At 36.0% G+C, this 26,986-nt stretch overlaps 1 protein-coding gene across 9 annotated transcripts in view; it reads right to left on the reverse strand.

The window, feature by feature from the left end:
* Positions 1-549: 549 nt before the first annotated feature.
* The window catches only part of SLC25A14 (solute carrier family 25 member 14), a 34,368-nt gene continuing 7,931 nt past the window's right edge, over positions 550-26,986 (reverse strand). For 5 of the 9 annotated variants that reach the window (XM_081043240.1, XM_081043238.1, XM_081043241.1 and 2 more), the window contains 8 exons: positions 26,500-26,647; positions 21,946-22,040; positions 20,162-20,247; positions 16,714-16,809; positions 11,528-11,652; positions 10,586-10,721; positions 1,966-2,046; positions 552-1,004 (listed from right to left, as the gene is read on the reverse strand). In XM_081043240.1, the coding sequence (XP_080899366.1) occupies positions 963-1,004; positions 1,966-2,046; positions 10,586-10,721; positions 11,528-11,652; positions 16,714-16,809; positions 20,162-20,247; positions 21,946-22,040; positions 26,500-26,647 (809 nt within the window). In that variant the 3' untranslated portion in view covers positions 552-962. Of the gene's footprint in view, positions 1,005-1,965; positions 2,047-10,585; positions 10,722-11,527; positions 11,653-16,713; positions 16,810-20,161; positions 20,248-21,945; positions 22,041-26,499; positions 26,648-26,986 lie in introns of all 9 variants that reach the window. The other 4 variants (XM_081043246.1, XM_081043245.1, XM_081043244.1 and 1 more) reach the window with 2 other exon arrangements.

Genomic DNA, 26,986 nt, shown 5'->3' on the forward strand with positions numbered 1-26,986 from the left:
ATCTACTTATATCTCTGTTTTTCTTACTATAATGTGAACTTGAAAACAGAGACTGGCTTAACTTATTTTTTATATTCTCAACATCTGCGACATAAGAGATACATTATAAATGTTTTTGGAACAAATGAATGAATGGATAAAGATGAAGAACTAAACTACTCATTCCACAAATATCTGAGTGCCTACAATGCACCAGGCACTCACTGTTCTAGTACAAGAAAGTAGTCAAAACTTTTCGCTTGTAAGACAATTAGAACCCTAGCACAGGGTTCTATTTTAAGCCTCTGTTAGCATTTTATCTGTGGAAACTTCCAAATGAGCTATTTGTTTACTCATGCTTAGGAAAGAACCACTTGCTTGATGTTTAACAAGTAAGCAGCATTATAACAATGAATGGCAGTGAGAAAGCACCATGCAATTAGTCTGTTCCCATAAATGTGCTTTAAGAGTCCAGAGTCAATTTCATATTCACTTTCTCTTTATCACTTTCTGGAGAATGTAATTTAAAGAGTTGCAAAGGAGAAAATAGTAAATGAAGACAAAGTCAAAGTGATTCTGCCAATAAATACTTTAATGATAACCGAGGTCTGTAACATATATAGCAGTAACTGCCCTGGCCTATGCCTTCTGCTCTAGCCCAAGTCTGGGACTAATCAACTACATTTAACCCACATTTGAAAAGAAGGCCATTTTGAATGTCACCCATTAGTATCCATCTTCACAGAAGATACCAATCCGGGGCCAGAGTCTCAATGTTAACATTTTCTCTCAGGGAAAAGTTAACACGGTAATAACACAAATATATGAACAATTCTGAACCATCCTATTGTTCTTCCATCAAGGGGCCTTTGGGAGACCAATGATTCATGAAACATTACAACTTTGTCAAAATACATTTGAACAAGGGTAAAGAGAAAGGAGTAGAAAGGTTGACAGGGCGTGGCTCACATATAATCCAGGCCTTAGATTTGAAGCCTCTTAAGCTGCTCGTATGTAATAAAAAACTGAAGAGGAAGTCATGGAAGATCAGTGAGTTAATAATGAAAGCCAAACGCAGTTCTAAAATTGTGTATTGCATTCTCTTATTAATAAATTAATGTACGTAGGCTGTGCTATTCTAAGTTGCACTTGCTTAAAAGTCTTTTTAAAAACAACACCTGGTACATCATCAAACATGCATTGAGTGCCCACTATGTGCCCATTATGATCATTGGCATTTAGCAATATAAAAAAATTAAAATTCCACCATACTTATAGTCTTCGGGGACAAACAAGCCACACACACACACACACACACACACCCCAAGAACAACAATGACAATATATAATTCAGTGTCAGAGAAATTGTTAGAAATTAGGTGATCAGGGTCATCCCAAGGAAGGAGAGAGATACTATCTCCGTCAACCTATAGACTCCACAAAGGCAAGGAATTACTTCTCAGCCCTGCAATGCTCACCACTATGCACACAACACCACACACAGTATCCAACTCATGGCTCTGCACATAGAAGGCACTCAAACACATCTAAGGGAATGAGATTCACCCCTGGAAAGAGCTCTACTTGGCCCTGGATTCCTTCATCCTATAAGTATTTCTATCTTATTATTTCCCAGCTATTTTGGTCCTATAGTTAGGGGGTAGGAAATATGGACCACCTCAGCATGGACTTTTCTATGGGCATCTCCCAGCAAGGTTTCCAAAAACTTCAGAACCCCTTCCAAATTTGGCTGTGTTTATTTTTTTTAAGTAAAAAAAACAGTTTATCATGTCTTTTCTGCTCCCTTCAGTTTGTATTAGACTCCAACTGAAAGCCATTTCTTAGTTCCATCCTTAATGATCACCATAAGAGTATTTGAATTTCTCACTTACCTAAAGGCTTCAATAATCAAATTTTCCTTCCCATAGTCTAGAATAACCTGGAATCTTAAAGCATTGCTTTCATTCTCATGATCTAAAAGGATACAATGATGTTCCAGGGTCCAAGTCGAAGCCAGTTTGGCCAAAATCCTTTATAGAGTGCAAAAAAGCCCTCATGTTTCCACATCTGAAAGAAAGATACAATAAAAAAAATAGAGTAAATTCCCCTTCTTCTTTACATCCGACAGTTTTATTTTAGTGCTCATTTTCCATGCCCCTCTCCCAACAACTTATGACTCCATGAATGGTCTTTTTTTTTTAAGACGTAAATTTGAATTAATATGTAATCTAAATGCATCCACCCACTCTTTCAACAAATATTAAGCACCTACCATATGCGAGGTATTCTTGATGTGGAGGTAATAGTAATACTAGTAAACAAGAGAAAGTATCTGCAGTAGCCAGCTCCCAAGATGACCCCCAATGAAAGCCACCTCCAGTTACTCACATCCTTGTGTAGGCCCTCCCACATACATCAGGATTGGTCTGTGTTGCCAACAGAATATGGCAGTAGTGAACATATGCCACTTCCAGTGCTTTGTTATAAAAGACATTTTATATATATAATAAGGCTTATGCCTTGTTCTCTCTTGGATCATTCACTCTGGAGGAAGCCAGCTTCCATGTCATGAAGAGAGGCCTACACGGTAAGAAACTAAGGCCTACAGCCAACAGCCAGAGAGGAATGGAGGCTTCCTGCTCACAGCTACGTGAGTGATCTTTGAAGCATCTATCCCAGACCCAGTCAAATCGTCAGATGACTGCAGCCCTAGCTGATGTCTAGATTACAACCTCATGAGAGACCCTAAGCTGAAATCTCTCAGCTAAACTGCTTCTGAATTCCTGACCCATAGAAAATGTGAGATTATAAACGCTTGTTTTAAGGCACTGAGTTTTGGAGTAATTTTACACAGCAAGAGATAACTTATACGGTCCCTGCCCTCATGAAGTATGTACTCCAGGGGAGCTGACATACAAATGCACATAAAAATAAACAAATATATCTCTGTGTATTTGTTTGTCAGCTCCAGTAGAGTACATATACATATAAAATTTTCAGAAATAAGTGCTAATAAGAAAACTAAAGCAAGGGAGGAGACCAGGGAATTCAGCAAGTCACTATCCTCTGAGTCTATCATCATTGTAAATTCTCTGTAATGCCATGGCCTATCTCACGTAAATGCTTTGATGATTATGTGATGGACAATGTGAATTGCTTTGAGCTCAGTTCTCCTGTTTCATATAATGGGGGTTTATACACACCAATTGAGTGGTTACTATAATTAAATGACAAATTATACATACAAAAGGATATAAACTGGTAGTGCATGTTGAATTCAGCCTACAGAAACAGTTCCTATGTAATGGACAAATATCTATTAAGTAACTCCTGTGTGTTAAGCATTGTGTTAGACTTGAAAAAATGTTATTTGCCTTTCTACTGGTGAAGTGAAACCCACTGCTATACTAAAAAATGGATCTACCTGGATCAAACAATAATGTGAATATCCAGACTTATAAATATCCCTTATCCCATCCTGTAGATTAAGAACACTGGATTTCTTGCAAATAAAAATCACAATGAGATACCACTTCACTCCAGTCAGAATTGCTATCATCAATAAATCAACAAACAAGTGCTGGCGAGGATGTGGATAAAAGGGAAGCCTTGTGCACTGTTGGTGGGATTGCAGGTTGGTGCAGCCACTATGGAAAACAGTATGGAGGTATCTCAAGAAACTGGAAATGGAACTAGCTTATGATCCAGCAATTCCACTCCTACCTATCCAGAGAAATCCAAACGGCTAAATCGAAAAAAATTAAAAAGAATATATATATGCACCCTTATGTTTATTGCAGGGCTATTCACAATACCCAACACATGGAAACAACAGAAATGCCCATCGGTAGATGACTGGATTAAGAAACTGTGGTACATTTATACAAGGGAGTATTATGCAGCCATAGAAAAGAAAGAAATCTTACCATTTGCAACAATATGGATGGACCTAGAGAAAATTATGCTAAGTGAAACAAGTCAGACGGAGAAAGACAAATGCCATATGATCTCACTTATATGTGGAATGTGTAGAATGGAATAAATGAGCAAACTAATCAGAAACAGTCTCAGAGATATAAAGAAAAGGCTGCGGGTTGCTAGATGGGAGTGGGGTGCAGATGAGGGAGAAGGTGAAGGGATTAGAAAGCACAAATTGGTAACCAAAAGATTGCCACGGGGATACAAAAGACAGTTTGGGGAATATAATCAATAATGTTGTAAAGATTTTATAGGGTATCTGATGGACACTTGTCTTATTAGGGAGACCACTTCACGGACGGTGTAGATGCCTGACCACTGCAGTGATGCCTGACCATGAAGCTGAAGCTGAATAATAATGATGTCAACTATAACTATAACTATAAATATATATATATATATACATATATATATGTATATATATATATATATAGTCATGGGATATAAAGGACAGCATAGGGAATAGAATCAATAGAATTGGAACATCTACATACGATGTCAGAGGGGTAGTAGATTGGGGGAGGGGGTTATCACTTTGTGAGGGGTGTAAATGCCTAATTATTACACTATTTTAAACACCTGAAACTAAAACAAACGAACGAACAATAACAAAAAACACTGGATTTCTTTGGATAAATACCCAGAAGTGGAATTGCTGTGTCATATGATGGTGATCATATTGTAAGGTATATAAATGTTGAATCACTGTATTGTACACCAGAAATAAAATGTTGTATACAACTATACTTAAATTTTTTAAGAAAATAATATAATTATCCTTATTGACCTTTTTTTTTTGGAGCAAACATAATAAGGAGTAACATAATAAGGGCAGTATTTATGGAAACTGGTAATATGCTTCCCCCAATGGATCATCAGCAAATGCTGAAGGTCTCAGACCAAAACTGATGTTGGAAAATTGTGAAAATCAGCCAAAATAAAGCCCAGATGCAATAACACAGAATCACAGACTGCTAATATTACAAGGGACCTTAGAGATACAATCCAACCTCATCACCTCTCACCTGGACTACCACACTAAGCCTGCTAACTGGTCTACAATCTCCACCTGGAAAACAAAACAATCTTTTAAAATTATAAATCAGATAGAGTCACTTTCCCTTTTAAAGCTCTCCAATGACTTCCCAAGGAATTTCATTCTAATTGCAAGTATTCTGTGATGACTCACAGGATCTCACGATTTAGTCCCTGCCTCTCCACGATCTAGCCACACTAGCCTTCTTTTTAATCCTTGAACATGTCCAGCTCATTCCCAGCTGAGGGCCTTTGTACCTGTTCCTTCATTATAAAATACTTTTGCCTCAGATCTTCATGTGGTCACCTTCTTCTCATCATTCACATTTCTGCTCAAATGTTACCTCCTCGCAACCTTTTCCTGGCCATCCTAGCTGAAGTAGTCTCTCACTACCATCACGAAATCACTACCTCATCATGCTCTGTTAGTTTCTTCATAGTAGTTACTTCTATCTGAAATTATACTGTTTGTTATTTGTATGTTTATTGTCTTCCTCCCTGAACTAGAATGTAATCTCCAGGGAAGCAGGGACGATGTTTTTCTTGTTCACGATTATATCCCCACCACCTAACACTGTCTGGCACAGTAAAGTTTCCAATAAATGTGTGAATAAATACTTGTTGAATAAATGAACACACTAACATAGTGAGGGTCTCTAACCATCCATGAGTCATCGGAATCCTTATAAAGCTCCAAAACAGTGACCAACTTCTTCAGAACATTAGAACTGGGAGGCATTCTTTTTGGCTTGAGGCAGTTGGGTAAAAACAAACAAGAATTTCTACAAACAGAGACAAGAGGCTACTTCATGAAGTTATGCATTCATTCAATAAATAATTTGCTGGGCCAGCCCAGTGGCTCAGGTGGTTGGAGCGCAGTGCTCCTAACACCGAGGTTGCCAGGTGGATTCCCACATGGGCCAGTGAGCTGCGCCCTCTACAGCTAAGATTGTGAACAACAGCTCTCCATGGAGCGGCTGACCAACTGCCTCAGCTGGAGGGAGAGCAAGGCCCATAATACCAGCATGGGCCAGGGAGCTGTGTCCTACACAACTAGACTGAGAAACAAGGGCTTAAACCAGAGTGGGGGGGAGGCTGAAGAAGGGGGAAAATAATAATTTGCTAAGGATAAAGTGATAAACAAGATGCATATGGTACTGCCTTCAAGGAACTTACAGTCTACTGGGGCGGGCAGACAGACATTAAAAGTAATTATAATAAAATGTAACAAATGTGAATAAATGTGATAGAGCCATCCAATGGAATATTATCCAGCAATTAAAGGGAACAAAGTACTGATACATGCTACAACATGGATGAACCTTTAGACATTATGGTAAATGAGAGGAGCCAGTCAAAAAGGTCACATATTGTATGATCCCATTTATATGAGATAACCAGAATAGGGAAATCTATAGAGACAGAAAGCAGATTAGTGGTTTCTTAGGGCTGCGGGGAGGGAGGTGATAGCTAAAGGACGTGGGTTTTCTTTCTGAGGTAATGAAAATGTTGTAAAATTGACTGTGGCGATGATGGTTGCAGATATCTGTGAATATACCAAAAGCCACTTTGAATAGGTGATTTTTATGATATGTGAATTAGTCCTCAATAAAGATTTTTTAATATAATAAATGCTATGATGCCTGATCACTGCACTGTACACCTGAAGCTGAACAATAATGAACGCCAACTATAATTTTACATATATATATGTATATATATGTATGTATATACTTACAAGAAGCGGAGTACAGCACTAGGAATAGAGACAGTGGAAATGTAATGGCTCTGTGCAATGTCAGAGGGGTAGTGGATGGGGGAAAGGGGGTTCACACAGTGTGAGGGATATAAATGATAAACATCTAAGTATTACTTTGCCTTGTGTACTGTAACTAATAAATAAATAAATGCATGCTATGATAGAGCAAGTGCATGAAACTATGTACACATAACCTACTTCAACGATCAGGCAAAGCCTTTATGAAATAGAAATGGGATCTGCCTTGTGTACTGTAACTAATAAAAAAATAAATAAATAAATGCATGCTATGATAGAGCAAGTGCATGAAACTATGTACACATAACCTACTTCAACGATCAGGCAAAGCCTTTATGAAATAGAAATGGGATCTGAAGAATGACTCGGGCCAGCCAAGTGAAAGGCATATTTAGGGGGGGGATATCTAACAAAGTATATGGCCTGGGTGAAAACTTGGGAAAGAAAGTCTAGCACTAGAAATTGTTCAGTATGTCTGGAATGTAGAATAAAGGTAACAAAGATAAGGCTGTGGAGGTAAAGAAGGGTCAAATCATATATGCCTCGGGTCTATGAGAAGCCATTCAATAGTTTTAAGATAGAAGTGACAGGATGACATTTGCACTTGTTTGTTTCCATGTCAGAGATGAATGCATAATTCCATTCACCAAAGTGTTTTGGGACTCTTAGAGATGAAATATTAAAGTATGATGCCATTACATATAATGACAATATGGAGCGAAATCATTTTAATGAACTCTAATAGCAAATAAGTGAATGAGTAAATATAAGTACTTAAAGGTTCCTAGGTTACTGCCAACATGAAAATACGTTTCTGCCAATACAACACAGCATAGTAGTTACAAGTACAAACTTTGGAATCACATGGACCCTGTTTTAAACCCCAGATTTGCCACTTATTAGATGTGCAATCTTGGATAAATACTCAGCTACTCTGAACTTAAATTCCCTCATTTACAAAATGAGAAAGATAATATCTATACCATAGGGTTGCTATGAGTGGACAGACTTGTTATCATGTATGGCACATAACAGACATTCAATAAACACTAGTTATTACCATATTATTGTACCTTCTAGTTCCTCTTAGACAACCTTCTTGAAAGAGTATTTTACACTTGTCTATTTATCCTCACCTCCTATGTGTTTATGTCTCTTCCTATTAGAATTATAGTGTCATGAAAGCTGGGACTTTTTTGTTCACAAATACGTGAAATATTGTTCTATTTGTGAACAAATAGAACAATACGTGGCACAAAACAAACATAAACATTATGAGTAACTTGCAAAAAAAAGAAACATTTTTGTACTGAATGAATGAATGACAAATACTCCTCAGTGTACAGCAATCTGGCTATTGCAAACACCAATCCAGCAAACCTCCTCTAGAATATATTAGATCCAACAGAGACTTTGCAGATACTTATACTGGATCTCTCTATTCCATTTGACATTAAATAACTACTCATCCCTTCTTGAAACTCATTACTCCATTGGCTTCCATGACACTAATCTCTTCTAAGTTTCCTCACATCTTTTGAACTGTTATCTTCTGGTGTCTTTCCTGGGCTCCTTATCTGCCAAGTCTTTAAAAACTGCTATTTCCCCAGAGTTCTTTCCTTCGCCCTACTCTTCTCTCTATACCAGTGATTGTCAAGTGGAAGGATAAGCTGTGAGAAATAGCAAGGGGGGCTTTTGCCAAACTCTACTCCTCTGAGTCTGAGAATCACTGCCTCTGTGAATCGCTAATAAGGGAAGGAGTTTCATAACACTCCAGTGTGCTAGGAAGGCAAAAAAAAAGTTGTGACCTACTCTCCTTGGTCTCCCCCTCCACAGTCACATGACACCTGTACACCACAGATTGCCAAGGCTCTGAATTCTCTACACCCATGAATTCTCCCCTAAGTTAAGACTAAGATATCCAAATATACCCAGTGGGTGTTCCTCATATACCTCAAACCAAGTGTCTAAATCTATGATGTCTCCCACAAAACCTGTTCTTCTCCCTGTGATGCCTCTGTCAATGAATGTCACCACATGGTCACCACTTAAATGACATGTAAGTCTCATTAGGACAGTTCTTGATGCATAGCAAAGCACTCGATGAGTTAGTATTACTCTAGATGCCACCACCTGCCGGGAGCCTATCCCAAACTTCCAAATTGGATTAAAATTTCCTCCCATAGATCTCCGAGTTTATAACTTACCAAACTGTGTTAATTATCTGTTTGTACACCCCCAACACCCTATATTTTCTCTGTACCTACTAAAATGTGCCTGATATATAATAAATACTTATTAAACTAAATTGAACCACAGAGGAACCATATGGCACTATCATATTTTAGCCTCAAATTTGTTTTTTTTGCAGAAGTATTATCACCAGTGATTATATAATACATTTACGATATTCAGCTTTTTACATGCATAACATAGCAGAAATTTTCAAAGTATGAACAATAACACAATGCTGAAATGAAATTGATTACCAGATTTTCTACAATAGGGTCTCTATCTTTTTTGAAGCAGGCAAATGTGGGATATATTAAGATCTTTAATCAACAATTCTACATGATGCTATTGATAAATGTTTACTGCAGTCTCAAGCATTCAAATTGGGGTAATACCCTATGATCCAGTAATTCCACTCCTAGGCATCTACCCGGAGAAATCCAAAACTCCAATTCAAAAATCTGTATGCACTCCTATGTTTATTGCAGCACTTTACACAATAGCCAAGACATGGAAACAACCGAAATGCCCATCGGTCAATGACTGGATTAAGAAGCTGTGGTACATTTATACAATGGAGTATTACGCAGCCATAAAGAAAAAAGAAATCTTATCATTTGCAACAACATGGATGGATCTAGAGAACATTATGTTAAGCGAAATAAGTCAGAAAGAGAAAGACAAGTACCATATGACCTCACTTATATGCGGAATTTAAAGAAAAGACTATGTGAATGAACTAATCAGAAACAGTTTTGGGGACACAAAAAACCGAGAGTTGTTAGATGGGCGGGGGGGAGGGGGTTGGGGATGGGGAGAAGGGTGAAGGGATTGGGGGGCGGCTGTTGACCACAGGATGGCCTCAGGGTTTTTTGAGAATTACTTTGGGGAACTTATTCAATAGTGTTTGGGGATTTTGTTGGGTGTCCGATGGACATGTGTCCTGTTTGGGAGACCACCTCAGGGATGCTGTGGATGCCTGGTCATGGCATTGTACACCAGAGGTTGGACATTAATGAATGCCAACTATAATTTTATGTGTATAATGTGATGGCTCGGTGTGAGGTCGGGGTGGTGGTGGATGGGGGGAGGGGGGTTCACAGTGTGAGGGATGTAAAAATAAAATAAAATAAAAAAAAGAAATTGAAGTTTAAGAGACTTCAGCACACTGGCCTCATTTAAACTCTGGGCTAGGACAACACTTAGCTGGCAATGGGTTTAGACCTCCACTATCTCCCTTCTTTGGACCATCCACCCAGTTCTCCTTGACAGTTTTAACTTGAAAATCTTTAAGGGAAGCCCAGTCATGGCCAACAATGATAAATGTGATAAATAAAATTTCAGAAATTTGTAAAAAAAAAAAAAAAACCAAATTGGGGTAATAATGTTAAGGACCACTGTGCATCAGGTGATTGCCAAGGGAACAACTTTTCTAACTGGAAATTACTCTGAGAGGCTGCTAAAATACACATAATGATTCTTCCAACTTTAGAATGATATGTAGTGACTAAGAATAAGGCTTGATAGAAGGTCTGAAGCATCAGAGAAAATTAAAAATGTAATCCAAGCTCACAGTGAGTGTACCTTTAAAATACCATCCAAAGTACCCTTGTAGAGGTCCACATGTCCCACGATTGCCCTCTGGTTCATCATGCGAGTTCGAACTACATCAACTGGATTGGAAGCCAGAGCCCCAGCCAAGCCACACGTAAAGCTGGAACTAAAGATGAAAACTTTAAGACAATAGATTGCCCCACTCTCACCTCTGCCCACTAAACAGAAATGAGGCCAAACTTAAACGTACAATGAGTCACTCATCAGATAAAACCTGGCACTTGCCTTTCATTACAATCTAAAGAGAAAGTAAATATAGGTTGATGCAAAAGTAACTGCAGTTTAAAAGGTTAAAAATAATTGTAAAAACCACAATTACTTTTGCACCAACCTAATATTTTCTAAAGAGGCATCATTCAAAAGTTGCCTGCCTCACTTTTCAATCTGCAACTCAGACAGCCTTTTTTATTAAAGGGGACAGTTTATAACTACAGCAAGACCCCTAAGGAGGAAATGTCATGCATCATGTATTAGTTATGTAAACTTTTCAAACCACAGCATCATATGCCAAATGTTTTGAGTAGTAAAATATCATAAAAGCTGCAAGATGAAGAAAATGTAGGATGAGACTGACAACAGTAATCAGCCCAAAACAGTGATGTCATACTGTGAGCCCTACAAAATACCACCTTTTTTTCTGAATCTTATTGAGAAAAGTTTGCTTTTTGATCCAAAATTAATCAAAGCAAATAACAGATGAGCTTATTAGATATAGAGGCTGTGTGTGAGCAATTGCAAACCCTACAGACTTCTGATAGGCTGCTGCAGTAGACACTGCCCCCAAGAACCAAAGTGCCCACAGAATCTGGGATGTAGACTGAAGGTATCAATTCTACATAAGGATTTCAGTGAAAGATCTTTTTGTGCTCAAAATACTGGAAATACAGCATGAGCACAACTTATCATACTTACACAAAGTGAGTTAAAATTGTGTCTCCCATCACCCCTGACAATATTAAGTGCTTCTTCGTAATATCATAGACTGGTAGCTCTACTCCCACAACGATAGCAGCCCGCTGAGCAGTTGGGACAACACCCTACAAAACATGAATGACATCAGACACAGATAGTAACATAAGTCGAAAAGTGAACAAAATATGTTGGGAGTTAAAAAGTGACAGAAACATCCAAGTCTGAAGTATAGAAGTGACTCTTTCAAATCAATGCCTAATACTGGGACATTCATAAATTACCAATTCACTTACTGTCCTGAAAATAAAATCACTGACATGACACCCAAAACGCAAGCAACGAAAGAAAGAATATGGATAAACTGAACTTATAACAATTAAACATTTTTGTGATTCAAATGATACCATCAAGAAAGTGAAAACACAACCTACAGGATGGGAGAAAATATTTGCAAATCATATACCTAATACGACTAGTATCCAGAATAAATAAAGGACTCTTATGACACAACGATAAAAAGACAAACCCAATTTAAAAAATGGGCAAAGATCTAGACAGACATTTCCTCAAAAAAGATACACAAATGGCTAAGAAGCGCATGAAAAGATGTTCAACATCATCAGTCACTGGGGAAGGTAAAGCCAAACCACAAAGACATACCACTACACACCCACTAGGATGGCTATAATAAACAAAAAACAAACAAACAAAAAAAAAAACAAGTGCGGATGAGGATGTGGAGAAACTGGAACTCTTATACACTCCTGGTGAGAATGTAATATGGGGCAGCCACTGTGGAAAACACTGGCAATTCCTCAAAAAGTTAAACATTGAATTACTGTATGACCCAGCAATTTCACACCTAGATATATACCCAAGAGAACTGAAAACACATATTCATGCAAAAACCTGTGCATGAATGTTCATAACAACATTATTCATAACAGCCAAAAACTACAATCGACCCAAATGCCTATTAATTAATGAAGGAATAAACAAAATGTGGTATATACATATAATGGAATTATTATTCAGCCATAAAAAGAAATGAAGTACTGATAAATGCTAAAACAGATGAAACTTGAAAACAGTATGCTACATGAAAGAAACCAGTCACAAAAGGCCAAATATCATATGAGTCCACTTATATGAAATGCCAGAATTGACAAATCTGTAGAAACAAAGTAGATGAGTGATTGTCTAGGGCTAGGAAAGCTGGGAGACATGGGAAGTGACTGCTAATACGTATGAGGTTTCTTTATGTGGTAATGAAAATGTTCTAAACGTAGACAGCAGTGATGGTTGCACGAGTCTGTGAATACACTAAAAACTGTTAAATTGTACACTTTAAGATGATGGATTTTATTGTATGTGAATTTAAAGATGTTATAAAAATACAATAAAACCATGAAGCAAAAGTCAGTGGGGACAGAAGAGCTTCCAAGTTTAATTCACAAAATTTTAGGACGTGTAGAAAGGCCACGCTAAGATGACAGCAAAGGCATGATGCAGTCAGGGAGAAAGCAAAGGCAAAAAGGGGTACTTCCTTACAAGTCCTCCCGCGGTAACACGAGCAGCATTTCACTCACTAGCACAATACTCCTTTCACAGCTTACATTACAATGCAGGGCTGCTAGAGCATTAACAGTCACTTTTTTTTTTAATTTATTCGTTTCAGGTGTACAAGACAAGGTAATACTTAGACGTTCATCATTTATATCCCTCACACTGTGAACCCCCCTCCCCCCAACAGTCACGTTTTTGAAGAACACTAATGACACAAGAAAATACTTATGATATAACCCTAAAGAAGGCAAGACATAAAATTACATATAGTATTAGGTTGGTGCAAAATTGTGGTTTAAAAGGTTAAAATCCGCAAACACTGAAATTACTTTTGCACCAACCTAATATTATTCTAACTTCGGGGAAAGGGTATACACACACCCGCCAAAGTTTTGTAAAGGACTAGAGGGAAATACACCAAAATATATGTTTTCATCTGCGATTAGGATAACAGATCAGTTAATTTTCATTTTTAAGCCTTTCTATGTTTAAAAAATTCACAATGAACATTTTATAACTGTGTTTAAATGTCATTTCAAGTTGAAAATAATATACTGTGGGAATAACTGCCTTTTGGGATACCTGCCATATTAAAGTGTTTAATAACCTCGAAAATCCCTAACTCAGTTTATAAAGTGCAAGTGACGTAGCTGTGCTGTCACCAGACGTGTGACTCCGCTGAGCGGGCTGTCTGGCCCAACAGTGCCTTCCTCTCAGATCCTTCCACCTGCTCGACTCTGTTAGGAGACGACCTTTACAGAAGACTACTTTAGTGAACAATAAGGCCTCAAGCTGGAGCCCATGGGTCAAATTCAGACCACAGACATGTTCTGTGTGGCCAGTGTTTCTAGAAAGCTGAATTAGCTGTCAACATATAAGAAACCAGGACACTTCACTTAAGAACACAGATTTCCAGATTCTCTTGAAAGTCCAGAAAATTTGGCAACACTGAACTCACCTCGTGCCTGGCAGCAATGAGCAGGGCAGTGCTCTTCAGTCACCACAGTCCCCACCACTCTACTGTCTCCAAATCTGGCAGTAGTGCCAGTTGTGCTTTATTATTGTACTCATGCTGGTATTTCTCACAATAGAGTTAGGAAGAAAGTGAAATGTTTCCAGTACACATGTTACAATCAAAACAGGAAAATAAGATATACAAAAAGAGGACCATGCATTCGGAGAAAAATGCAAACATATTTCCTTGTTGAAATGAAGAAATAATTCTGTATTTTAATATGCAAATAACACGTTTGTGTCAAAAGCATACATAATACAACGTATTTCACTTTTTTATCTTACATGCATGGATGATGCGAGTAGCCTGGATCATAAAAGGAGCTATGTAAATTTCTCAAAAAAATTAAACATATAATTACCACACAATCCAGCAATCCTACTTTGGGGTATATACATAAAAGAACTGAGATCAGAGTCTTTGCATACCCATGTTCATAGCAACATTATTCACAAGAGCCAAGACAGAGAAACAACCTAAATGTCTGTTAACAGATGAACAGATAAACAAATATGGTATATACACACAATAGAATATTATTATTCAACCTTAAAAAGGAAATGAAGTCTGACACTTGTGACAATATGAATGAACACTGAGGGCATCATGCTAAGTGAAATAAGCTAGTCACAAAAGACAAATACTATATGATTCCACTTATATGAGGTACCCAGAATAGTCAAATTCATAGAGACAGAAAGTAGAAGGGTGGTTGCCAGGGGCTGTGGGGGGAGGCTGGGAGAGAAATGGGAAGTTGTTGTTCAATGGGTACGGATTTCCAGTTATGCAAGATGAAAGAATTCTGGAGATTGGTTGTACAACAAAATAAATATACTTAACACTTCTGAACTGTACACTTAAAAATGGTTAAGATGGTGAATTTCATGTCATGTGTAGATTACTACAACTATTTTTAATTAAAAGTTGCTGTTTTCCCCTGACAAAATCTCCAATTCTATTTATTGCTCTTTGTCTTTCCTTTAGCATTAGTTTGTGAAAAAGTTATAGTTAGTTCCTTTTTTTTTTAAGAAGGGTGCAGCTCACTGTGGCCCATGTGGGGATGGAACCAGCAACCTTAGTGTTATTAGCACCATGCTCTAACCAACTGAGCTGACCGGCCACCCCACTCCGTTTTCTGGTTTTAAATTAAACTAATCAAGAAAGTCCACCCTACTGTTAAAAAAGCAAACCTTAAGGATCATTAATGGATGCTAATACCATGGGGTGAAATGTTATTAGGTAATAGGGTACATATATGAGGCGAGAATATCACCCTACTGATTACTTGCTAATTGCAAAGGGGGAAACAACTTATTTTTTACATTGGTGAGATCTGGTGGACATCATCTTACCAAGTAATCAAATTTGGCATCACTAACTGTGGGATAACCTAACATTATGTGCCTAGTGCTGTGATGCAGTATGAAATACAATGTCAACTATCAAGTTCTCTTACCAAAAATGTATAACGTGAATCTAATCAAGTCAAGAGACCTAACTTCAAGTTCACCGGAAACACAGGGAAAATGTGAGGAAACATTCTATAAGAAAGCTGGCCTGGTCTCATCAATAAAGGAAACTTGAATATGGGCTGGATGTTAGGTATTAGGAACTTGTTAATTTTCTTAGGTGTGATAATGGTATTGTTATTAAGTAGGAGAATGTCCTTATTCTTAGAAGATGCATAATGAAGTGTTTGGGGAATACCATAACGTGTACAACTTCCTTTCAAATAGTTTAGCAAAAAAAAAAACAAAACAAAACAAAAAACAACAACAAAATAAAACTGTGTGTGTGTATATGTGAGTACACAGACATAAATAGACAAAGCAAACATGGCCAAACTTTAACAGTTATTTAATCCACGTGTGTAGGTGTTTATTGTGCTATTCAACTTTTCTGTATGTTTGAAAATTTTCTTAAGAATTTGGGGAAAATTATATAGGAAGAAAAAAAGTAAAGCTCTCTTTTTTAAGAGTCTATTAATAGATTTCCCATTCTACTCTCTCTGCATATTCTACTAGTAGTTTTACTTAGTTTTACAAACTTAATTAAAATAGCATAAAATGTAGGAACAACAACAAAAAGTATAGACAGAAGGCTGAAAGATAATATGACAAAATGTTAACAGTGATTATCTCTAGTTAGTAGAACTTACTAGATTTTTTCTCTTTTATGTATTTTCTCAGAATATTATAGTGAATCTTTTACGTTTCAGAAGGTTAAAAAAAGTTATTTTAGGTAAGAACTTTAGAACATAAGCACTACAGAGACTTTCATAAACAGACGCTGCTATTAGTACAAAACTGGTATAAAAATATATATTGAAGAACTAAATTCACTGTGAATTTGAACAAACCAAAATGGCTATCTCAAATAATGTAATGACTTCTCTCATACATACAATCCCCAAACATTAAGTAGAAATAAAGATAAGTTTTGGTCCTTTCAGAGGTGATAAGAGCTTCTTGCCTTATTTTTTGGGTTGCCAAGAATCTTACACAGTATAAAATGACAATTCACAATTCTATGGCTTTACATAAAAGGTATTCTTTGCAAATTCTAGGAACTGAGTATAGAACAATACCAGGAAAAGAGTACTCACCCTCCACAGACCCTTGGTACCTTCTTGTCGGTATATATCAATGAAGCTGCCAATCATGCTACCTTGGAACAAACTTCCTTGAGCCTGCATTCGAATCTAAAATAAGTAGAGACAAACATTTTGTTTTGACAGAGAGAACCAAAATGAGATGTTTCACTCACTTAAAATTAAGAAAACCTTATTTGGGAATTATCAGAAAAATCGGCCTGTTATAATGATGAAATTAATGACTTAAACTATTACATATATAGAAAGAACGTAATTTGTGCCAAAGTATAAAGATGATTTTTATCAGCCTCACATTTCCCATACTAAGTCCATCATTTCTGGAGTTGGAAGAAAATTTGGAGAAAAGAGAGAACAAGTACTCAGTGAAGGTAGAAAACAATTCATTTAAAATATGATTAGTTTAGTGAAAAATTAAAAGCAGCCTACATGTCCTAAAACAACAAAGGATTTGTTGCACAAATTATGGTACATCCATCCACTTAATGGAATACTATGCAACCATAAAATTTTGTTGTAGAATAATATTTATTTACATTGAAAACTGTCAACTATTGCTGAATAGAAAAAGCAGGTTTTAAAGCAGTGTGCATGGTATATCGTTTTTTATTAGAAGCATGTAAACTTAAAAATAACCATATGCACAACAAAGAGACTGGATGAACATACACACCCAAATGTTGGCCATGGTTTAAGTCTGAGTGATGAGGCTACCCTGAACATTTTTCTCTTTCATGTTTTTTTTTTCCTGCCTTCCACTTTTTTCTATATTACACATGCATTCCCTATGCAATTATAAAAAGCAAAAAATGTCTTAAAATATAATTTTAGGCTTACAAGACCTTAAATTGCCTTTTATTTGTAAAACGAATGATACTGTATTCTGCAAAGTAATCCTTGAGAGGCACAAAAAAAGAGATATATCATAAGACTAAAATGCCATGTGCAAGATTTGGTACAATTTCCCACCGACTCTGCACACATAGTAGAATCACAGTAGTCAGTCACTAAATACTAGTGGCCCAAATGTAGGCCTGATTTTCATGAACCACAACTTTTCAATAAATATCATGTAACAGCAACATGTTTTTATGTAGAAAGTCAACTGCTACTACTATAAGTTTTGAAATAAAAACCTAACCCAAATTAAATCAGAATAGAAACTACCACAAAGACAAATTGAAACCACAAATACCCTATGGTAAGTAGAAGACTTCTTTAAGGAGGTGATTCCTGAGCAGGGCTGGGACTAGGGTGAAGCAAGCGTGGTACTTTCCTCAGGCACAAAATGTAGTAAGGGGATACAAAAAAACTCAGTAATCCAATTAAGTAATATCTTACTGTAATATTTTAAAAATTCAAAATTAATGCACAAAAATCCAAATTAAAACACTATGAACCAAATATCAAAATTGTAACTAAAGGGGTGGCCGGCTAGTTCAGTTGGTTAGAGCATGGTGCTCATAACACCAAGGTTGCCGGTTTGAGCCCCACATGGGCCACTGTGAGCTGCGCACTCCTTAAAAAAAAAAGTGTAACTAAAGAATGGCTCCACCAGGAAAGGATTAGAGTGAAGTGAGTAAGATGAATTATACAAAATATTGATATTTTGTTCATCATTGATTTTTGCATTCATTTTTTTGGAAATATTGCATAAAAAGTTAGTCTTCTTGATTACTGAGTTATTTGGTGCCTCCCCCCTTAGGTTTTACACCCAAGGGGTGTACCTCACTTATCTCATCTTAGGCCTGGCCCTGTTCCTGAGCAGTCCTGAACGATAATTTCATAAGCAAAGCAGGGAAAGGCAGTGAGGCTGAAAGAGAACTACATGCATAAAGGTGAGGAAGCAAAACGCAGTAAGTAGGTCAGAGAAAGAGCTGTCCAAGGATAAGTAAAAGGATTGAACAGCCCATCTGTGATTATGAATCCTATATTGACTGGTATTGTCACAGTCTAAAATTGTGACTAACCCGCACCCCAGCACCACTCAGCCCTACTAGATATAAGAAAGGAAAAGGTAGATTGTAGCATTGGTCAATGCTTTTAACTGTACCAGATAAGTCAGAGAGACAGGAAATTGAAGCCAATCATTTAGGTGATTAAGTCTGTGACCCAGATGGATAACAAAGGAAGCTTTAGGGAATTAAGTATCATTGTTCTTGAAAAGCAAATTCTAACAAGTGTAATTATATTGCAAGTATTTTAGAATTTTAGGATACAGTCAATTCTCTTCATAAATACTTGTTCTGTAAATCAAAAGTGATATAAAAATCCTATAGCTAAATTACTCTCAATTCAACCCAGAAAGATAATTTCATCTTTTCTCCATCAACTACCACTGGTTTCTTTCACGTATAATGTTTTTCAAGTCACTCTCTTTGTTCTCAAAACTCTGAATCGCAATAGATCTTTCACTAACCTAGCTGCCTGTGGCTTCAAATAATTAACGCATATGTCCTCTTACTTTTTTTTTCACATTCTAAAACAATTATTAAAAACTTGGGATTCTCTCACACATTGTATCATATATTTAGTGCTTTTAATCAATCATAATTTAATTAACCATAAGTTTAAGTTAATAAGTAGAAAACATTTACCATTTAATGAGATAAAATAAGATGAAGATTGATATTATTAAACTAAATGTTTCATTATTTGTTTTGATAAAATCTGAAAGAAATCCAATTATATTTCAAAAACTCATCAATAGTACCTATCCTGTTCTGCTTCTGAATTCAGAATATCCCAACACAAGCCAAAATATACCATTATTAAAGTCAAACCTCACTCTTAATAGAAATATGGATAAGATAGGTAAACACAGAGGCATTATTATAGGATCAAGGTACCTCAAATAGTTATTAAAGGAAGCTTCTCTAAAAATTGTATTTCAGTTTATCCCTTTGTTTGGTATCCCAGGTTACACCACAGGTCAATATACCATACTAAGCTTTAGAATGGGTGGGGGAAATGCCATACTTTCGTAAAGTGGGGAAAGGATTACCATAAACACAAGTTCACTCTCAGATCACTTTTATAAAATAGTACAAATGAAAGTAGGGGATCTGGAAGTTGATTCCTTTAAAATCACATAGCCCTTGGAAAAAACCTATTGAAGTTTACACACTCTAGTTCGAAGAGCAATGGATTAATGCATATCATAACAAAATGACTACTGTTTATTAAGCATCTACTACTTACCAAATACAATGATAGGCAGGTAGACATATATTCTCTATAATCCTTAACAACTTATGCAATAAGTACTAAATTATCTTCATTTTACCAACGAGGAAACAGAGGCTTAAAACACTTAAGTGACTTGCCCAAAGTTTTACAGCTGGCAAATGACAGAGTGGGGATCTAAACCCAAATCTGACTCAAAGTTCATGCTCTTTTCACATCACAGTGCATACATCCAACACTATCAGACCTCTCTTACCTTTAGTACATCAGTGGGATTGGCTATAGTGGAGGATATCACTCCTGACACTACCCCACAGATCATATTAATTAGAAGAGTTTCATCTGTAAAAAGGAGCAAAAAAAGAAGGGAAGGTCTGCTTGTATTAGGTGCCAGTTTCTGAGAAAAGGGTTATCAGAGGAAGGGAATCCTAGTCAGAGAAAAGACTATAAATGAACTACAAAGCTTATGAAAATAAACAAATATTTCTAGATCCCAAATCAGTACTGAAACATGTAAAAATTGTAAAAATAATTCATTATTTTTTAAGAAAATTATTTCTAAAGGACACTGGAATATGTCCTACTATTCTTTTTTTTTGCATTTGTCATTTTCATTTTGTTATAGCTGACATCATACATCTCACGTCCAACTGGAACATTTTCATTTGTTTTTCTTTTTTAATAAAATTAATGTAATTTTTAAAATGTATTGATTTATTTAATTTTTCAGTTATAACTGACATTCTGTATTATTTAATATTAGTTTCAGGTGCACAGCATAGTGGTTAGACATTTACATAATTTATGCAGTGACCCCCCCAATTAATCTAGTACACCCCTGGCACTATATACACAGTTGTTGCAACATTATTGACTATATTCTCTATGTTGTACTTTACATACCCATGACTATTTTGTAAGTGCCAATTTGTATTTCTTTTTAAAACATTTTTATTAAATTTATTGGGTTAACATGGGTTAGTAAAATTACATAGATTTCAAATGTACATTTCTATATAACTACCAATAGCACACATAAGTTAAGAATGCGGTATTTCCCCTTCAATCATTTCAACCATCTAAAGAAAATGATTTTTTAAGTCTTTTTTTTTTTTTCGGAGAATCATCAACTCTAAAATTTCAGTAACTGAATGTTAAAAGATAAACTCCTTGTCTAATACCAAAAATTATCTAAATATTAATTTTGACTGACCTTGATATCTACTAGCCTCTATTTATTTACAGAAGGTTCCAGTAGACAAATGTGAAAAACTAGTCATTTGAAACTAAATCCTCTCAGCTAACCAAAACAAAACAAAACAAAAACCCACAGGGCATATTGTTTTAAAGTGAAAGTTCAATCTTCACCACACTTCCTCACCATGAAGAGTCCATGAATAGAAACTAGATAAATCCAAATGAAGAATCTGTGAAAGGAAACTACTTTAGGAAGAGAATTACTCAAAGAGGCTCCACAAAAAAGTTGATTTAGGACAATAAAGCAATTCAGAGGACATTACAAACCAAAAGGCTCTCCAACAGTCCCCAACGAAACAGACCCAGGTCTGTGGTAAAATATCCATTTAGACAGCATCAGCCTGGAAATGTTGCAAGAGCAAATAGACACACATGATAACACTGAATGTGGGTAAGGTGGCCATAAGTACCTCAAAATCTAGAATATAATAGACTACAATCACTCCACCTAACAAAACGTATGAAAATCAGCAGATTGAGAAGTCCTTATAGTTGAAGTCCTCTTGATGAGAACAGCATTAATTTTCTGGACAAGCTTGTTCCCTGTGTGATGACTACACACTTTGTTTTTCTTTGATAGGAAAAGGGACAAACTAGAAGAGCAGGTCACTCTAATACATATATCACTTCTACAAAGATTAAACCCAAGTCATTACAAGCTCACTTTGTCCTTGCAATGACCGTTACCCATTCTCAGGCATCCTGTGATAGACACTTCTTACTAAGCATGATATCAATATTCCCTTTGAGCATTACCCCAAAAGAAAATAAGTCTATACTGACCTTCTAAACGGTCTACAAATAACCTCTTCAAGCTTTGGTAAATGCCAATTTTAATGGTGCCATATGATGCCTGTCTTAGCAAGGCAGGAGCGATCCTGCCAAAAAAGAAATAAAAATGTCAGTTAAACTCAACATGCACTTGCAAATTATAATAACATATGTAGACAGTCTACTCATTTCCATTACCTACCTCACTCCACCCAACAACAGCAGAATACACAGTTTTTCAAGTACCAATTGAACATTCACTGAGATAGCATATTTGGGTCACAAAACTAACCTCAACAAATTTTTAAAAATTTAAATCTGTATATTGCTTTGGGTAATATGGCCATTTTAATTATGTTGATTCTTCCAATCCATGAACACGGAATGTCTTTCCATTTATTTGTGTCTTCTTCATTTCTTTTAAAAATGTCTTACAGTTTTCAGTGTATAGGTCCTTCACATCCTTGGTTAAGTTTATTCCTAGGTATTTTATTCTTCTTGTTGCAATTGCAAAAGGAATTTTTTTTCTTTTTCTGAGATTTCATTGTTAGTATATATAGGCATACAATGGGTTTTTATAGGTTGATTTTGTAGCCGGCAACTTTACTGTATTTATTTATTGTTTCCAATAGCTTTTTGGTGGAGTATGGGAGAGACTATGGAGAAAAAGGAACCCTCATACACTGTTGGTGGGAATGCAGATTGGTGTAGCCACTATGGAAGGCAGTGTGGAGGTTTCTCAATAAATTAAGAATAGAATTACCATGTGACCCAGCAATCCCTCTCCTGGGTATCTACCAAAAAAATCTGAAAACATTTATTCGTAAAGATGTATGTGCTCCGATGTTTACTGCAGCTTTATTTACGGTAGCCAAGACATGGAAACAACCAAAGTGTCCTTCAATAGATTATTGGACAAAGAAGATGTGGTATATATACACAATGGAATACTACTCTACCATAATAAAAGGTGAAATACTGCCATTTGCAACAACATGGATAGATCTTGAGATTAGTATGCTGAGCGAAATAAGTCAGACAGAAAAAGTCGAGAAGCATATGACTTCGCTCATATGTGGAATATAAAACTGAAAACACCAAAGGAACAAGACAAACAAATAAAGAAACAAAAACTCATAGACAGACAATAGTTCAGTGGTTACCAGACGATAAGGGGGTGGTGGTAGATGAGGATAAATGGGGTCAAATTTATGGTGATGGAAGGAGAACTAACTGGGTGGCGAACACACAATGTGATATATAGATGATATAGTACAGAATAGTACACTTGAAACCTATGTAATTTTAGGGTGACTAACCATTGTCAGCCTAATAAATGTTAATTAAAATAATTAATTAATTAAATCATGTAGAGTATATTCTATGATCATAATGGAATTAAACTAGAAATCAATAAGGAAAATCCTCAAACACTTGGAAATTAAACAAAACACATCCAAACAACCCATGGATCACAGAAGTATCAAAGGAAACTTTAAAAATACATAGAACTGAAGTGAAATGAAAATTCAACCTATTAAAATCTGTGGGATGCAGCCAAAGCAGTGCTGTAAGGAAAATTTATAGCACAGAAATGCTTATATTAGAAAAGAAGAGCAGTCTCAAATCAGTAATCTAAGGTTCTACCTCAAGAAACTAGAAAAAAAGCAAAAGAAACCCAAGGTAAGCAGAAGAAAGGAAATAATAAAAGCATAAATTAATAAAATTGAAACAGGAAAATAGAGAAAAATTAATGAAACAAAAAATCAGTTGTTTTGGGAGAAAAAGTCAATAAACTTGATAAAGCTCTAGCAAGGCTAACACTAATAGAGAAGACATAAGTCACCAATATCAGGAATGAAATAAAAAATAACACTACAAATTCAGCAGCCATTAAAAGGATAATAGGGGAATAATATCAGCAACTTTATGCTTATAAATTCAAAAACTTGGAAAAAAATGGACTAATTCCTTGAAACGCACCAACTACCAAAACTCAAGATGAAACAATCTGAATAGTCTCATAACCATTAAAACTTTAAATTCATAATTTAACAATTTCCAAAAAGGAAATATCCAAGCCCAAATAATTTCACTGGGGATTTGTACCAAACATGTAAAGAATTAACACCAATATTACACAATCTCTTCCAGAAAACAGAAGTGGGAATGCTCCCCAACTAATTTTTTGAGACTAGTATTGCCCTGACACCAAAAACAGCACAAAAGAGGGGAGAAGTATAGGTCAATATCACTCATGAACTTAGATGCAAAAATCCTTAACCAAATATTAGCAAATTGAATCCAGCAATGGAAAAATATGCATACACCCACCATTACACACATCGAAGAGATTTTTTTTAATTGAAGTTTATTGGGGTGACAATTGTTAGTAAAGTTACATTGATTTCAGGTGTACAATTCTGTATTACATCATCTATAAATCCCATTGTCTGTTCACCACCCAGAGTCAGTTCTACTTCCATCACCATATATTTGACACTTTTTACCCTCATGTACCACCCTTCTACCCCCCAACCCTCTGGTAACCACTAAACTCTTGTCTGTATCTGTGAGTTTTTGTTTCTTCACTTGTTTGTCTTATTCCATTTTTGTTTTCAATTTTTTATACTACATATCAGTGAAAGCATATGGTTCTCGACTTTCTATCTGACTTATTTCGCTTAGCATTATAATCTCAAGACCCATCCATGTTGTCACAAATGGCTCTGTTTCATCTTTTCTTATGGCAGAAACATAGGTACTAAACTTATGGAAATTGGGTTCAAAGAGAATTTTATGAATTTGACCCCAAAGGCAAGGGAAGTAAAAACTAAAATAAATGAATGGGCCTATATCAAACTTAAGAAGCTTCTGCAGAGCAAAAGAAATAATCGACAAAATAAAGCAGCAACCAACCAAATGGGAGAAGATTTTTGCAAACAACGCCTCCGATAAGGGGCTAATATCCAAAATATATAAGGAACTCATACAACTCAACAACAAAAAGACAAATAATCCAATTAAAAATGGGCAGAAGACCTGAACAGACTTTTCTCCAAAGACACACAAATGGCCAACAGACATATGAAAAGATGCTCAACATCACTAATCATCAGAGAAATGCAAATCAAAACCACAAAGAGATATCCCCTCACCCCAATTAGAATGGCTATCAACAACAAGACAAATAGTAACAAGTGTTGGAGAGGCTGTGGAGAAAAAGGAACCCTCATACACTGTTTGTGGGAATGCAGATTGGTGCAGCCACTATGGAAAGCAGTGTGGAAATTCCGCAAAAAAATTAGGAATAGAATTACCATATGACCCAGCAATTCCTCTCTTGGGTATCTACCCAAAAAACCTGAAAACATTTATCGGTAAAGATATATGTGCTCCGATGTTCACTGCAGCCTAACTTACAGCGGCAAGACATGGAAACAACCAAAGTGTCCTTCGATAGATGACTGGGCAAAGCAATTACTATAAAACTCAACCTTACTTCCTAACAGCTGCAGACACATCTTTCATTCTTTCAAGAAGGCGGTACTAGAGCCAAGATTTCACCCTACTTAAGTTTTGCTTATAAACTAGAGACATTCTCACTCATACGTCCCTTGAGATTCTTCCAAATTCCAGAACTATACTTTAGTAGTTATAAATAGAAAGACAGCAGAAGTTCAGCTACCGTGTTTCCCTGAAAATAAGACCTAACTGGAAAATAAGCCCTAGCATGATTTTTCAGGATGACATCCCCTGAACATAAGCCCTAATGTGTCTTTTAGAGCAAAACTTAATATAAGACCCAGTCTTATTTTCAGGGAAACACGGTAGTTATGATCAGAAATGATGACTAAATATGCATATTTCTGATTTTATTGTTTGCTATCAGAAAAAAATAATCTCGTGATTATCCATGCTGATGAAAGAACCATTATGCATTATTTGATTTTTCCCCAAGAAAATTATCTTTGAAATTATGTCTAACATAGGATAATAAAAAAATTGATATCCATTCTCTGAGCAATAAGCTGGTACACCAGACACAGGAGTGGCCTAGGAAATTGGCAGTAGACAAACTGGACAATAAACCACAAACTTACGGCTAATCAAAAGTTGACAAAAAAACAACAAACAAACAAGTGGGTCTCCCTCTCTCTCATTCTGCATTTTATGTTTAAATACACAGAAGAGTATTTCTTTAAAGAGGAAAACTTTAAAAGAAGTCAGTACTTGGCAACTCAGGAAAATATCACAGAAATATATACAGTGAACTGGTGCTGCTATTCAGTGACTATCAACGACTCTCAGAAAAATAGGAGAAAGCCAATGCTGCAATGAGATATCAATTTTAAAATGTATCACTTATAGTGGAACACACTTATAAATGAATACAAAATCCAAAGCTCTAGGCTTACAAACAAGTGAAATATAAACTTGTACATCAGTATCAAACAACAAGTTGAAATGGTGAATATGAAGAGCACAATCTATCAGACAGCTGAAATACATGGCTTCTTTAAAAAATATTTCTATTCATGATGTAAGGAAAGAATCCAGTCTTACCCTGAATATAGACCCAATACACCTTCTTCTTTATAGATTCTGAACAAGGCATGAAACATTCCTCGGTATTTTATCTCTTTGAAGCGGACATCAATGCTTTGGCCTTGAACCTGAAGTCGTGTTTTGGTTAGGTCCACAGGGAAAGTTCCTATGAAGGAAAAACTCATTTATAAGTTTTTCCAAGAAATCAGTGAAATGTTGACTGAATTTATGCTAATCTTTAATTTATGATAATTATGCTAATCTTTAATTTATGATAATTTTTAAAACATAAGACAAACTTCTTTTTATAACTACAGACAGAAGATCTCTACTAGAATACCACTATCAGAGGACAAGAGTTATATATGGTAAAGTGAAATGTAGTACCATATTTTACCTTGTATAATGTGCACTTTTTTTGCCCAAATATGTGAGGGGAAAAACAAGGATGCACATTATACATGGCTAGTGCTAATTCTGTATTTATACAAATGTTTTCAATTCT

This window comes from Rhinolophus hipposideros (genome assembly GCF_964194185.1).
Source record: "Rhinolophus hipposideros genome assembly, chromosome: X".
Taxonomy (NCBI): domain Eukaryota; kingdom Metazoa; phylum Chordata; class Mammalia; order Chiroptera; family Rhinolophidae; genus Rhinolophus; species Rhinolophus hipposideros.